A 14,087-nucleotide genomic window follows, 5' to 3' on the forward strand; every position below is an offset into this window, starting at 1 on the left:
TTTAATCTTCCTCTGATGTCATCAGATTTAAGTATGAATTTCATCACGTATACATCATATCTTCTCATATAATTTTTCTTTTTAAAATTCAATGCAAATCAACTTTGGGTGTGTCCAACTGAAATATATTTTGTTAGCCTTCACAATATGATCAAACTATAATATCTGTTGTAGGAAAAAAGGAAATCCTTCTGGACTGAAGGAGAGGAGAGGGAGAAGTTTTTAAAAATAGTTACACGCTTTTAAATTTTCTTTTTTTTTTTTGTCGATGCTAACATTTAGAATCTAATAATTTTTGTGAAAAAAGTGGAAATTAAAAAAGAATGCAATTTACCAAAATTAAAAAAAGAATGCAATTTACCAAAATTAAAAAAGAATGCAATTTACTAAAATTAAAAAAGAAATCAATTTGCCAAAATTAAAAATGAATTAAATTTACCAAAATTTAAAAAGAATGCAATTCACCAAAATTAAAAAAGAATGGTGAATTCCATTCTTTTTTAATTTTAGTAAATTGCATTCTTTTTTAATTTTGGTAAATTGCATTCTTTTTTAATTGCAAGAGAGCAATATGCCCAGTCTTTTTTTAATGCAAGAGAGCAATATGCCCAGTCTGTTAAATCCAAGGTAGCTGATCAGCAACTTGGATCCCACCAGTTTTGGCAAATAACAAATAAAATTCTGAACAGAAGTGTGCATTCTATACCAACCATTATCAATGGACCAGAGGTCATCTCGTCAGCGTCAGACAAGGCCAAACTATTTGCAAAGAACTTTGCAGCTAATTCTACCCTATGCGACGAAGGCCATCAACTCCCCATATTTCCTCCTATAACACAGAACAAGCTAGGTAACATACAAATATCCGTGCAGGAGGTCGCCAAACTAATAAAGAACCTAGATTCCAGTAAAGCAACTGGCCCTGATGGCATCCCAATTATAGTGTATAAAAAAGCTTCAACCAGAACTTGCTCCCATACTTACGAAACTATTTAAGCGCTGCCTTAAGGAGAAGTGCTTTCCGACTCCCTGGAAGACCTCTTCAGTTTGCCCTATATTTAAGAATTCAGGTGATAAGTCATCTCCCTCTCAATACAGACCTATAAGTCTCCTCTGTGTTATGAGTAAGTTGCTGGAATCCATATTAAATAGAGAAATAGTCAACCACCTCAGCAGGAATAACCTTCTTAGTGACACTCAATATGGTTTCCGCTCTGCAAGATCTACCACAGATGTGCTGACGGTTATATCCCACAGGATAAGTGAATCTCTTGACAAAGGCTTCCTTTCTAGGGCAATTGCTCTTGACATATCAAAGGCCTTTGACAAGGTATGGCATAAGGGTCTACTTCACAAGATTTCCAGCTATGGTATAACGGGAAATGTTTTCTCAATCATTAAATCATTTCTCTCCGATAGGCTCATAAGAGTAGTGGTCGATGGACAAAAATCGGAGGCCTGCAATATAAATGCTGGAGTCCCCCAGGGGTCAATCCTGGGCCCAACTCTCTTCCTGATCTACGTCAATGACCTCCCTAAACACATACTTAAATCATTTGTTGACATCTATGCTAATGACACAACCATCTACGGCAACACATCAAAGGCTGTAAATGACAAAGTTCTCTCTGATTCTCTATCCTCTGATCTCGAGCGCGTGGTTCAGTAGGGGAAGATGTGGCTGGTTTCCTTTAATGCATCCAAAACCAAACTCCTATCCTTACATCATCAACGCTCTGATCCCTAGCTGGCATTAATTGTGATGGATGGCTCTCGTCTGAGTGAGGCTCCGTGTTTTGACAAGCTTCTGGGTTTGACCTTTACTCCTGATCTGAAATGGAACACGTACATCAAGTCTGTTGCCAAGGTCGCTCCAGAAGATATCTCACTACTGATGCAATTCTCTATCTATATAAAAGCCAAGTACGTCCAAGGATGGAATACTGTTGCCATATCTGGGCAGGAGCTGCTAAAAACAGCCTATCCTGCCTTGACAGAGTACAAAATAGACTTCGTGGCTTAGTGGGGATGCCCTTTTCTCTACCCTGCAACCTCTCTCCCACAGAAGAGATGTTGCGAGCCTGTCCTTGTTTTATCGTTATTTCCATGGCAGATGCTCGTCTGAACTCCAGTCTCTGGTCCCCCCTCGCCAATCTTTCACGAAAAACACCCGTCTAGCTGAATCCACTGTCAAAAATTTGCCCCACTCTTTATCTGTGCCTAAATCAAAATGCGGATTCCATGAACAAAGCTTCTTTCCTAGAACTGCACGTCTGTGGAATTCTGTTCCGTCTGCCTGCTTCCCTCCGGACTACAACTTGGATGTCTTCAAGTCCAATGTTAACAAATTCCTAATGAACCGCCCCCTTAAGTAAACACTTCAGCAAATCTCCTCACTAAATTAATGTACTTGCAATAACCCTTATCCCTGAGTGGCTTCCGGGCCTTGATAAGTGGTGATCACTGTGTAAAAAAAAAAAAAAATTAAAAAAGAATGCAATTTACCAAAAGTAAAAAAAATACGATTTACCAAAATTAAACAAGAATGCAATTTACCAAATTAAACAAGAATGCAATTTACCAAATTAAACAAGAATGTAATTTACCAAATTAAACAAGAATGTAATTTACCAAAATTAAACAAGAATTGAATTTACCAAAATTAAAAAAGAATTGAATTTACCAAAATTAAAAAAGAATTGAATTTACCAAAATTAAAAAAGAATGCAATTTACCAAAATTAAACAAGAATGCAATTTACCAAAATTAAACAAGAATGCAATTTACCAAAATTAAACAAGAATGCAATTTACCAAAATTAAACAAGAATGCAATTTACCAAAATTAAACAAGAATGCAATTTACCAAAATTAAAAAAGAATTCAATTTACCAAAATTAAACAAGAATGCAATTTACCAAAATTACAAAAAGAATTCAATTTACCAAAACTATGCCATTAAAATTTTTTACAGGTTTTGATGATGCTCTGAAGAAAAAGGAACATGAATTTCGTTTAAAAATCGATGAAATAAACAATGCATTTAAAGCCGAACAAATCAAGGTAAGGATTCTTTAGATCAGAGTTTCTCAAGCCCTTTCTTAAAGAATACTAAATGCTTTATATATGGCTGCAGACATTTTAATTATTGATTTTTTTTTACTGGAATAGATGTGATACATAACTACATGTGTTAAGAGTTTCAGGATGGTTCATGAAAAATTAATGAAAAAAATAAATTAAAAAAAATGCAACAATTTTTTATTAATCAAAACAAAAGAAAATGGTTGTAAACGTGAAAATATAGTAAAATCACAAACTAATGAACAAGTATAAGTTAACATACGAAATGAATGTTTTTTATATATTTTTTATATTGTTAGTGCGCCGTGAAAAACATTTGCTCTGTTCAGGGTCTCCATGGTGTCCTAAGTTTAAGAAACCTTGCTCTAAATGACTAGCCACCAACAGTTTGAACTTCATGAAACACAAAATGTATGGATTCAATATATTAATTTAAAAAAAAACATATTTCTATAATAATATTCAAAATCAAAAAATTTTATTTTTTATTTATTTATGAAACCCTCTATTAATGGTTACTTTCAACATATCCAGCCTCAACAATAAAAATATGCAGACATCACACACACTGTAACACCTGCTTCTTCAAACTTGTTTAACCTCAATGACAGAATCTCCACTACAATCCACAAGGCTATTCATAGTGAGAAACTAGACATCCAACTGATCCACACTGATACCTCTCTACAACAACAACTCTCCAAAAAACACACCTGAAACCTACTCCATGCCTAATTTCTAACTCAGGATTTTGCCTACGCACGAATGTTGTCTATAACCTGCAATGTGCTAAGTGTAATAACTCTTACATAGGTAGCACCATCAGACATTTACATCTACATATCAAGGAATATTTGAACACATGTATCTCCTCCTTCTACAAACACATCACCCCATGCAACAATACCTATCAGAACATATCGATCAGCATCTTTGCTTCAGTTCAGAACCTTGGTAATCTAAGGATTTCGGAAGCACCTTTCATCTCCAAACATAAATCTTCCATCAACAACAGACTTGAACTTAACTCCTCTTTCATTATATAAATACTTCCCTCCATAACCTTCCTAAATTTTTGTTATTATTATTGATTTTTGGTTTATATATATATATATATATATATATATATATATATATATATACTAGCTGTACCCTGCCACGCATTGCTGTGGATCAATGTGGTGTAATGGAAAAATCTAATAAAAAGAGAAAATGCATGTTTCTTATATTCTTAGTACAGCAATCCACCCCAAAAAGGGGGAAAAAAGGTGAGAATGTAAAAAAATGGTAATCTTGCAGAATTGGATCCGGTCCTTGGGAGTTTCCGTCAATCATGGCTTGGACTCAGCCAACAATCAATGGATTAAGCCGAACGTTGCTAAAATGTTGAAACACAATCGATTTTTTTTTTTTTTTGTATTAAAAAATGTGAGTTTTTAATTAGTATTTGGGTGAGGGGGGGGGGGCGTTACTATACACAGATTCGAAAAAGTTATCCAAAAACAAATAAATGAATACAAAGGTAAGGTAAATTACATTTCTACCTAATTGGATGATTTTTTTTAGTGTTTTTATTTAATGTAAAATGTTTAATCAGCTCGAAAAACACACAGTGTTTATCGATGTATTTGAAAAAGACAAATGGTCGTGGACTCTGTTGAATATGTTAAGTTTGGGAAAATATGTTAAAAACTATTCAAAACAGTGTCTGAAACCCACCGAATATATATTACCGTGACATAGGTTGACATATTCGGTGGGTTTTTAACGGTATTTTATATAGTTTTTTAGTTTTAACTCATTTTCCTAAACTTAACATAATCAACAGTGTCCACCACCATTTGTATTTTTCAAATATACCGATAAACACTGTTTTTTGAGCCGACTAAACGTTACATTAAATAAAAAGGGTTTGTATTACTAAACACAAATATGAAAAAATTATCGAAAAATAAATATATAACAAATAAATGTTATCAAAGGCAAGATAAGTTACTTTTCTAACTAAGTGGATAAGATTTTAGTGTTTTTATTTAATGTAAAATGTTTAATCGGTTCAAAAACATGCAGTGTTTATCGGTATATTTGAAAAATGCAAATGGCAGCAGACCGTGTTTGAGAAAATGAGTTAAAACTACAAAATTATACAAAATACTGTTAGAAACTCACTCAATATATGTTACCGTGACATAGGCTGACATATATTCAGTGATTATTTAACAGTAATTTGTACAGTTTTTAGTTTTAACTCATTTTCCCAAACTTAACGTGTTTAACACAGAGTCTGCTGCCATTTGCAATTTTCAAATATAGCGGTAAACGCTGTGTTTTTCAAGCTGAATAAACATTTTACATTAAATAAAAACACTAAAAATTATCCAGTTTGGTAGAAAAGTAATTTACCTTGCCTTTGATAATATTTGTTATACATTTGTTTTTGACAACTTTTTCGAATCTATGTAATACAAACCCAATAAAAACAGTAAAATTATCCAGTTAGGTAGAAAAGTAACTTATCTTGCGTTTGAAAACATTTACTTGTTGTATATTCGTTTTTGTTGACAACTTTTTCAAATCTTTGTGACAGTACAAACTAGAAGGGGTTATTTTTTTGTAGTTTTATTTTTGGTACCGCTCTATTTTAAAATAGTTTTTCCAAGTTAAATTTAAATTTCACAATATCTTTTTTTTTTTGTATTTTTTTTACATTAGGTCCACCTCCACAATTTTCTTTAAAATGACTACTTTTAAAGGTTTTCGACTATGCTGAATAAGAAAATCTCATTTAAAATTTGCAGAGGCAAGTAGTTTTCAAGATATAAAGACCTGTACTATGCACTATAATTCACTGGCGGCTATGAATAAACACCCTCAACCTTCCCATATTAAGAACTAGCAGGGTTACCCGGCATAGCCCGGGTGTGGAGAGGTTTTATGGTAAGGATATTGAGCAACGGAGCCCTAAAACGAGATGTTTCAATCAAGCGAGAAAAAAAAAAAATTATCCCCCCCTAAAAAAATGAAAATAGCAGCAAGTACCTGTGTGAGTGCAAGAAAAAAAAAAGTAGTAAACAGGCAGGCCAGGCTCGAACCTGTAACGCTAAGAGGAAAAGGAAGTGAAAAACAAGTGAAAAGTTTAGCCGCTGCACCCACCATGACATACGACGTCACCGCTGTTGAAAGAAGGTTAGTAATTGCAAGGCATATAATGATTTCGCAAAAACATCAATGAAAAAAGTGACCCATTTTTGTGAAAAACGGCCCAGTTGACAGTCAAAGAATTAATCTTTTTGGCCAATTTTTGGATATTTGTCATCCGAGAGACTGACCTTTATAACAATACCAATTTTGTTAGTTTTTGTTTTGTGTGTCAAAAGTTTTCGCAAGACAAACATAAATACACACTAACAGACATTTGAGATTTATATATATACTAGCGAGGGATACCCGGCGTTGCCCGGGTGTTTGTAGGGGTGTGTGGTGTTAAATTAAAAAGAAGCCGGGGGGGGGGGGGGTAGGATCGAAGCCGAACCCTTGAGGCGAAGTTTGAAAATAAAATCGGCCAGCTAGAAGTGAAAGATGTTTGAAAGTCGTCGAGCATTACGACGATGACGATGTAAGCATTGTTATAAGCGAAGTAAGAAAAGAAAACAACATTTTAATTAAGCGGGGGGGGGGGGTAAAACACAAATTAAAACAGAAAAACGAATGAACGTTACGTGAAAAATGGCTTAAATAATACAGGGTTCAATATTTAAATGTAAAAAATCGAAAAAAAAAAAAAGACATCTCACACCACGATTCGAACCCAAAACGTTTAGATAATGAACCAACCCTTAACTACCTACACTAAAGCGGCGTATATAAAGTTTGTTCGGTTTATCAACTATTTAAAGTAAATCAGGTCACGACGTCATGACGTCATCTGACGCATGCGTTGTTGACCCTCCCCCCTGTCGAATCTGTCTAGACATCTCTCTCTCTCTCTCTCTCTCTCTCTCTCTCACTTCGTCTGCCTTACTCTAAAGACTGGAAAATGGCGTCTAGCTGTTTTTATTTTTAAAAACTTCGTCCGTTAATATTTTTTGTAAGCATTTTTTTTTTTTACTTCACATGTTTGGCTTATTATTTTTCGTTTAACTATCGAGTCTAACTATTTTGAATGTGGTAATAACTTTGGTAACGTTGCCATAGCGTAGAAGTTCATAGTTTAGCTTTAATTAATTTATTTTTACCGATAACAACATTTTTATATTGTAAATTAAGACCGCCATTAGAGGTTGCTGACGCCAAGATCACGTGACATGATTCAGCGGGTTTTAAATACAAGTTGACCCAAAATAAACGGCCGCGTGTATACTTTATGTAGAAGACTTGGCGGCTGTATTTTGGGGGCAGTTATAAATTGATTTAAAAATATGTAATGTTTAACATTAAAATGTCACTTTTTTGGGCCCCCCCCTGCAGAAAATCGATCAGTTGACGCACTTCTAATGGTCACTTTGGGCCAATTTTTCAATATTTGTCGTCCGGAAGATGAGGCTTTCATATGAGACCAAGTTTGTGAATTTTTGTTGTGTCTGTCAAAAGTTTTTAGCAGACACAAACATACATACACACAAACAAACATACACACATTTTCGCTTTTATATATATAGACTAGCGAGGGGTACCCGGCATTGCCCGGGTGTTTGGAGGTGTGTGTGTGGGGGGGGGGGGGTAAAAAAAAAAGGTAAGTATGAGGATCGAACCCGAATCGTTAAGGCAAAGTTGTAAATTTAAGTGTGAAAAAAAAAACGTGCGACGTTAACCATTGCCCCACCGCGAGATGCTAACAGAAACACATTTGAATTTATTTAATTACTTGGATTTAGTAGGTGCCTGTTTTAATGAGTTAATGAAGTCAAGTTTGACTGCGGGAAAGCATTCATTTACTGCTGAACGCTTCCCCCCACCCCCCCAAGATGTTATAGGAAAAAGACTAACCCACATGCGGCGAGCGACAAATATTGAATATTTATCTTCCCGAAATCGAGCAAATTAAATAGACAGGCGAGCTTCGTTGTTAACTGTGAGATATTACAATTTATATGTGATATAAAAAGTTTTAAAAAGTTGTGAAGCGAGTGATACATACATTTTCGCTTTTATATATATCGAGGGGTACCCGGCATTGCCCGGGTGTTTTTCGGGGTATGTGAAAAAATCCCGAAAATGTGAAAAAAAACAGGTGCCCGTGAAAAAAAAAAACGAAGCCTTCACGACGCGCAGTTGGAAAATAGTAAAGTGTTTAAAAAAAAAACAGGTGCGCGTTTTTGATTGACGTGACGGCGATAGGTATTCAGCAGTAAGCATTTTGTGCGGGACAGTTTTGAATGAGATGAATAAATCGGTTTGTTTGTTTTTAAAAACCTGCTCCCTGTTTATTAGGAGGAGAGAAATGAAAGCTACAGTCTGATATGACAAAGTCGACATTGAACAAACGTTACTTAGCTCTCTTGAGACAACTGGCTTTCGGCCTGTGATTAGAGTCGAGTTTCGCTTTTTTTTATACCAAAAACCGAATGTAACGCGTGCCGATGTGGGAAATGTGGAATAATTAACGTTTGAAAGTCAATAAAATTAAATAGACAGGCGAGCTCCGTGGGTAACTCTGAGATATTACAATTTATAGATGATATAAAAAGTTTTAAGAAGTTGTGAACCGAGCAAGCGCTTCTCTGAAAGAAGCCTTTTGTGGACATCGAGGAAAAGCGTACATACATACATACATACATACATACATACATACATACATACATACATTTTCGCTTTTATATATATAGACTAGTAGGGGGGGGGGTACCCGGCGTTGCCCGAGTGTTTGTAGGTGTGTGTGGTTGTTAATGAAAACCTAAGAATAAGTAAAAAAAGAAAACATAAAAATGAAGCAAGGGGGGGGGGTAATCAAAACATCAGAAAAAAAAACACCAAAAACCTAACATAAGGCAAACGAACGATGTAAAAAACAAAAAAGAAAACAGAAAACTAAAAACAAAAAAAAACACGTGAAAAATGGCTTGTTTTGATATTAAAATTTAAAAAATCGGTGGGCATATATAACATACATACATATTCACTCAGACACCCATACATTCTTGTAATATACATTGCTACAACTATCATATACGAGACAGCCTATTTTAATAGTTCAGAAATATATATGCATATATATATATATACATACATATATATATATATATATATATACATATACAGGGTGAACAGAAAGTCCTTGGACCATTTTTAGTTTTAAAATTAAATATTGTTAAAATCACTTTTTCTCTTTTCGAATAAAGTAAGTATTTAGTCTAACTATTGATCTAATTATTTTCAACAAAAATATTAAAATAATTTTGTTTAAACTTTCAGAAAAATGAGCAAACGAGAGGCCATAATTCAGCTTCATTGCGCGGGAAGGACAAACTCAGAGATTATTAAGCTCTTGAAAGTGGCTAAATCCACCGTGTACCATGTTGTGAACAGATTTAAGCAACTTGGTACATCTGAAGACCATCCTAGGAGTGGAAGACCTCGCACTGCTCGAACAAAGAAGATGATTAAAGCTGTCCGAGAGAGGGTAAGGAGGAACCCGAAGTGATCTGCAAGACAAATGGCTAAAGACATGAATGTGAGCGTGACCTCGATAAGAACCATCGTAAAAAACGATCTCCAGTTGTCCCCCTACAAGATGAGAAAGAGACAGTACCTCACACCTGCCCAAAAGCACAAGAGACTTGAAAGAGCAAAGCTTCTTCTTGGAGAACTGAAGGCTGGCACGGCAGAGCGAGAGATTGTTTTTTTCTGATGAAAAACTCTTCACAATTGAAGCAACTGTTAACAATCAGAACGACAGAGTTTACGCAAAATCTTCAGCAGACATTGATGACTCCGTGAGAATAGTTTTCCGCCGACAAAAGCCGTTTTCCCTCATGGTGTGGGCTGCAGTCTCCAACTCTTGGAAGTCACCTCTGATTTTCGTGGAGCAGGGGGTTAAGATCAACACAGATCGCTACATTAATGATATTTTGGTTCCAGCATTTGAAGAAATGAAGAAACACTTCAAAGATCAGCCTTTCATCTTCCAAGATGGAGCACCATCCCACACCTCCAGAAAAACTCAGGACTGGTGCCAACGTCATTTTCCAAGATTCTGGAGTAAGGAGATGTGGCCTCTTGCATCGCCTGATTTGAATCTCATGGATTTTTCGGTGTGGTCTTTGTTGGAGGCAAAGGTCTGTTCTGTTGCTCATCCAAATGTTGATGCTTTGAAGACATCTCTTCTGAGTGAATGGGCTAAAATACCTCAGGAAACGCTGCGTGCCTCGGTTGGTAACTTCAGACAGAGAATTGAACGTCTAATCGAAAGGAAGGGACATCACATTGAAAATAAATAATTTGAATTTATTCTTGGTTTCCTAACTTATAATTTTCATTCATGTTTAATTTATATTTTTGTAATTTTCTATTAATAAACCACTTTTGAATTTCTGTTCACCCTGTACATCCATATACATACACACACACACACACACACACACACACACATATAAACATACACAAACATACACGCATACATAAATACACTTATACATACATATTTACACAAAATACAGACATATATATATGTACACTGCCACTAAATGATACATCTAAAATAGAAATAGACATGAACTCATTTACTACATAATTCTTCTTTTCTATCAAACTCCACACGCATAGTTATATTACCCGGCCCCACCCGCTTGTTACCTTTTCCTAAGTTGTAGGTTTTTTTTACTACGTAAAAATTTATAGTGAATTCCGCTTGAAGTTCATAGGCCTATCCTTATATTAAGCAAGCACTCTTTTGATGGTTACGCAGATATACATAAGATGTATAACGATACAATAATAATATATAATAACATATGACAGAAATCAGAGTATTTAGGTTATACAAATTGAGTATAAAAGCTTATATATTGTAGTACTTACCTTCATCTTTATTCATTTCCCCTTATTTCTTTATTCCCTTTTCCTTCATTCACCCTTCATTCCTTACTTTCTTTTATCTATTTATTTATTCATCCTTTTTTTTTTTTTTTTAAATTAATTTTCCTACCCAGGTATATAAAGATCATATATCCATACATGCATACACCCAAAAATATCCACATGCATACATTATTACGAGGTTCACCCAAACAATCTATTACTCGTTTGGTTCAAATATACTTTCATACAGGTATTTATTTAGGTTAGTAATATTATAACTGCTTGATGAAGTAGAATATTAAGCGACTTATGTAATCCATACGGGTAGGATCATAGTTGCGACCTCACTTATCCTCTTTTGCGGGGGAGGTTATTGGATGGGGGTTAGTTGTAATCATAGTTGTTCTGATCTTCTTAATTTAGAGTTCTTTAAGTGCGTGCATTCTGAAATGTTTGCAGGATATAGCAGTTTTTTGTTTAATATTTAATAATTTATCCCTATCTTTAAACCTAGTTATCTCAAGTTATCTCAATAAAAACCAAAAGATGGGATAGATAAAAAGAAAGGGAAATGAAAAAGAAGATGTTTATTATCTTCAAAGACCTCACTTGTCCTCTCCCCGCTTATGACTCCCACTCAGGTTACATTCTAACTTTATAAACGAAATAGGAAAATATTTTTGTTTGAAATATCAGTTCTCGACGGTAATTCTTGGCCTGAAGACGTAGTCCCCCAACGCGGGTGATTACAGAAACATGTATGCACATATGCAGCCATTAATGTTTGTATAAATAAATTTAATATACCTGCTCTGTTCACTCATTGAGCACTCTTTGGTAGACACATGTTGTTTCATTGGATGTACTTCTAGGAAACTAAACTCTACTGGCTATATATATATATATATATATATATATATATATATATATATATGCCTCATTAATCCCCCTTTTAGCTACTCTATAGTTACAACATTCCTGACGCTTACCTCTCACTACACCCCTTTTAATACAGCTGCTCCATCCTTTCTTTTTCCTAAACTAATATATTTATTCATCCCAATATATTCCATACTTCAAATCTAATCTCATACAATTCTGAATAACAGTAAATAGTAAATTTACCAGGACACAATATATAATAAAATAATATATATTTGCACAAGTAACAACTTATGTACGATTGGAATTTTATTAGATTACATCCTATAAGAAAAAATTAAAGTAAATAATGAAATAAAAATCATAAAGATAAGCATATTAAAAATTATACAAAACAAATTAATTACAAATAAATAAGAATAAATGCATAATAAATAAACTTAAAAAGAAATTAAATCAAAACAAATTTCTAAGCTCAGTGTCTCTGTTCAGTCTTGAAAGACAAAGGATACCCCCTGTAGGGGCAGCTGCATGTGTAATTGTGAGGCAAGGGTTGCAAAATCTCCAACCACACCTCTTCTAAATCAGCACTGCTTGAATCCAGTGGCAAGAAATCCAGGACAACTGGAAACAATGCCAAGATAAGCGGAGAGCACATACAGCACCTGGAAGTTCCAAATGGTCACCTATCTGATACTGGCCAAGCTCATCGTTGCTTAACTTTGATGATCTGACAGGAACTGGTGTGTCAAATGTGATTATACCATATATAATGTATAAGCTAAGACCAACAATAACATACTACTGTATGATTAATACTAAAAATACTAAAATTAAATGTAATAAATTAATAAAGAAAATAAGAGTGGACATGATAATAATAATGATGATAATAATTAAAGAAACATTATGCATCAATATATACAAATAACACCATGATCAGAATACAAAAGTAATTAGGCTTAAAAATGAGTTCTATGGTAGCTGAACTAATCCCACTTCAGGTTCCATTTTTACAATATTTTCCACTTTTGGGGGACTTTTTTTTTAGTTTCTTCCTTTTTAAAATAAGATGATATTTCAAACAATAAGTCCATATTTACTGATTTGTATTTGTGATTGTTTTGGAAAATAAATAGATCTACAAAGATTAATTGGAAAATAAATTGAAATACGAAGATAAAAAAAAAACCTACAGGACCTTCATTCACTTGTCTTGTTTAATCTTTTTTCACTCTAAACAAAGCATATTGCCACTTGGAATGTAAAAGGGATACTTTTTTGGATCATGTCTGACACAGGCTGTGGCGGTTTGTGCTGTGAGAGGTCTGTTCACATTACATTTAAACTTCTGTAGGTTAGTACAGTTAGGGAAGCAGGAAGCAGCAGGGAATTCCAAAGTCCAACAATCGGAAGGTAGAAATTATTAGAGTGAAATGCTCTCTAGCATTGTGAGTCCTCTACAGTGAAGGTGTGGGATTTTGCTGCTTGTCGGGTTAGTTGGGAGTATGTACATCGACGGAGGGCACATGCTATAAGTTCATCAGAGCACATTTCATTGAAGTACTTGTAAAACAGGCACAGGGATGCGATATTGGAGCGATGGGACAGAGGTTAGAGCTTGGACAATAGTGTGGGAACTATTAGATTTGAGACTTTTTTTTGGAGTGTGTCTAGTGATAGATGCATTATTACAGATTTGGCAACATTATACAAAGTCATTTAACAACACTAAACATGTTCAGAAAATCAATTTAAATTCTCTACCCACGTGTTGCTAATAGAAACTCATGTCCGTTTACTATTTTAATTGCACCAATTGTATTTCTCTGTAATTTTAGGTAAAAATTTCAGCCAAAGAATTGGAGATTTTGAAGAACAGTCAGCAGAAAACAGAAAATGCATTGGCGACATTTGAGCAGAGCCAAAAGGAATTGGAGACAACACTAAAAGAGAAAGACTGGGAAATAAAGAATTTGACTGCTAGCCATGAAGTCAGGTAAAGGCAACCTTAGTCAATTCGAACATATCACTCAATAAGTCCCGGGCTTAATTAATAAAAAAATAACTTTTAGTCAAAATTCAAAATGATTTTGTTGTATTTGT

At 34.5% G+C, this 14,087-nt stretch overlaps 1 protein-coding gene across 4 annotated transcripts in view; it reads left to right on the forward strand.

The window, feature by feature from the left end:
- The window catches only part of LOC145265423 (coiled-coil domain-containing protein 57-like), a 146,831-nt gene that overhangs the window by 34,277 nt on the left and 98,467 nt on the right, over positions 1 to 14,087 (forward strand). For all 4 annotated transcript variants that reach the window (XM_080121253.1, XM_080121251.1, XM_080121252.1 and 1 more), the window contains 2 exons: positions 2,974 to 3,062; positions 13,823 to 13,980. In XM_080121253.1, coding sequence (XP_079977379.1) covers positions 2,974 to 3,062; positions 13,823 to 13,980 — 247 coding nt within the window. The remainder of the gene's footprint in view (positions 1 to 2,973; positions 3,063 to 13,822; positions 13,981 to 14,087) is intronic.

Source organism: Euprymna scolopes, chromosome 40 (genome assembly GCF_053919585.1).
Source record: "Euprymna scolopes isolate OS-2025 chromosome 40, ASM5391958v1, whole genome shotgun sequence".
Taxonomy (NCBI): domain Eukaryota; kingdom Metazoa; phylum Mollusca; class Cephalopoda; order Sepiida; family Sepiolidae; genus Euprymna; species Euprymna scolopes.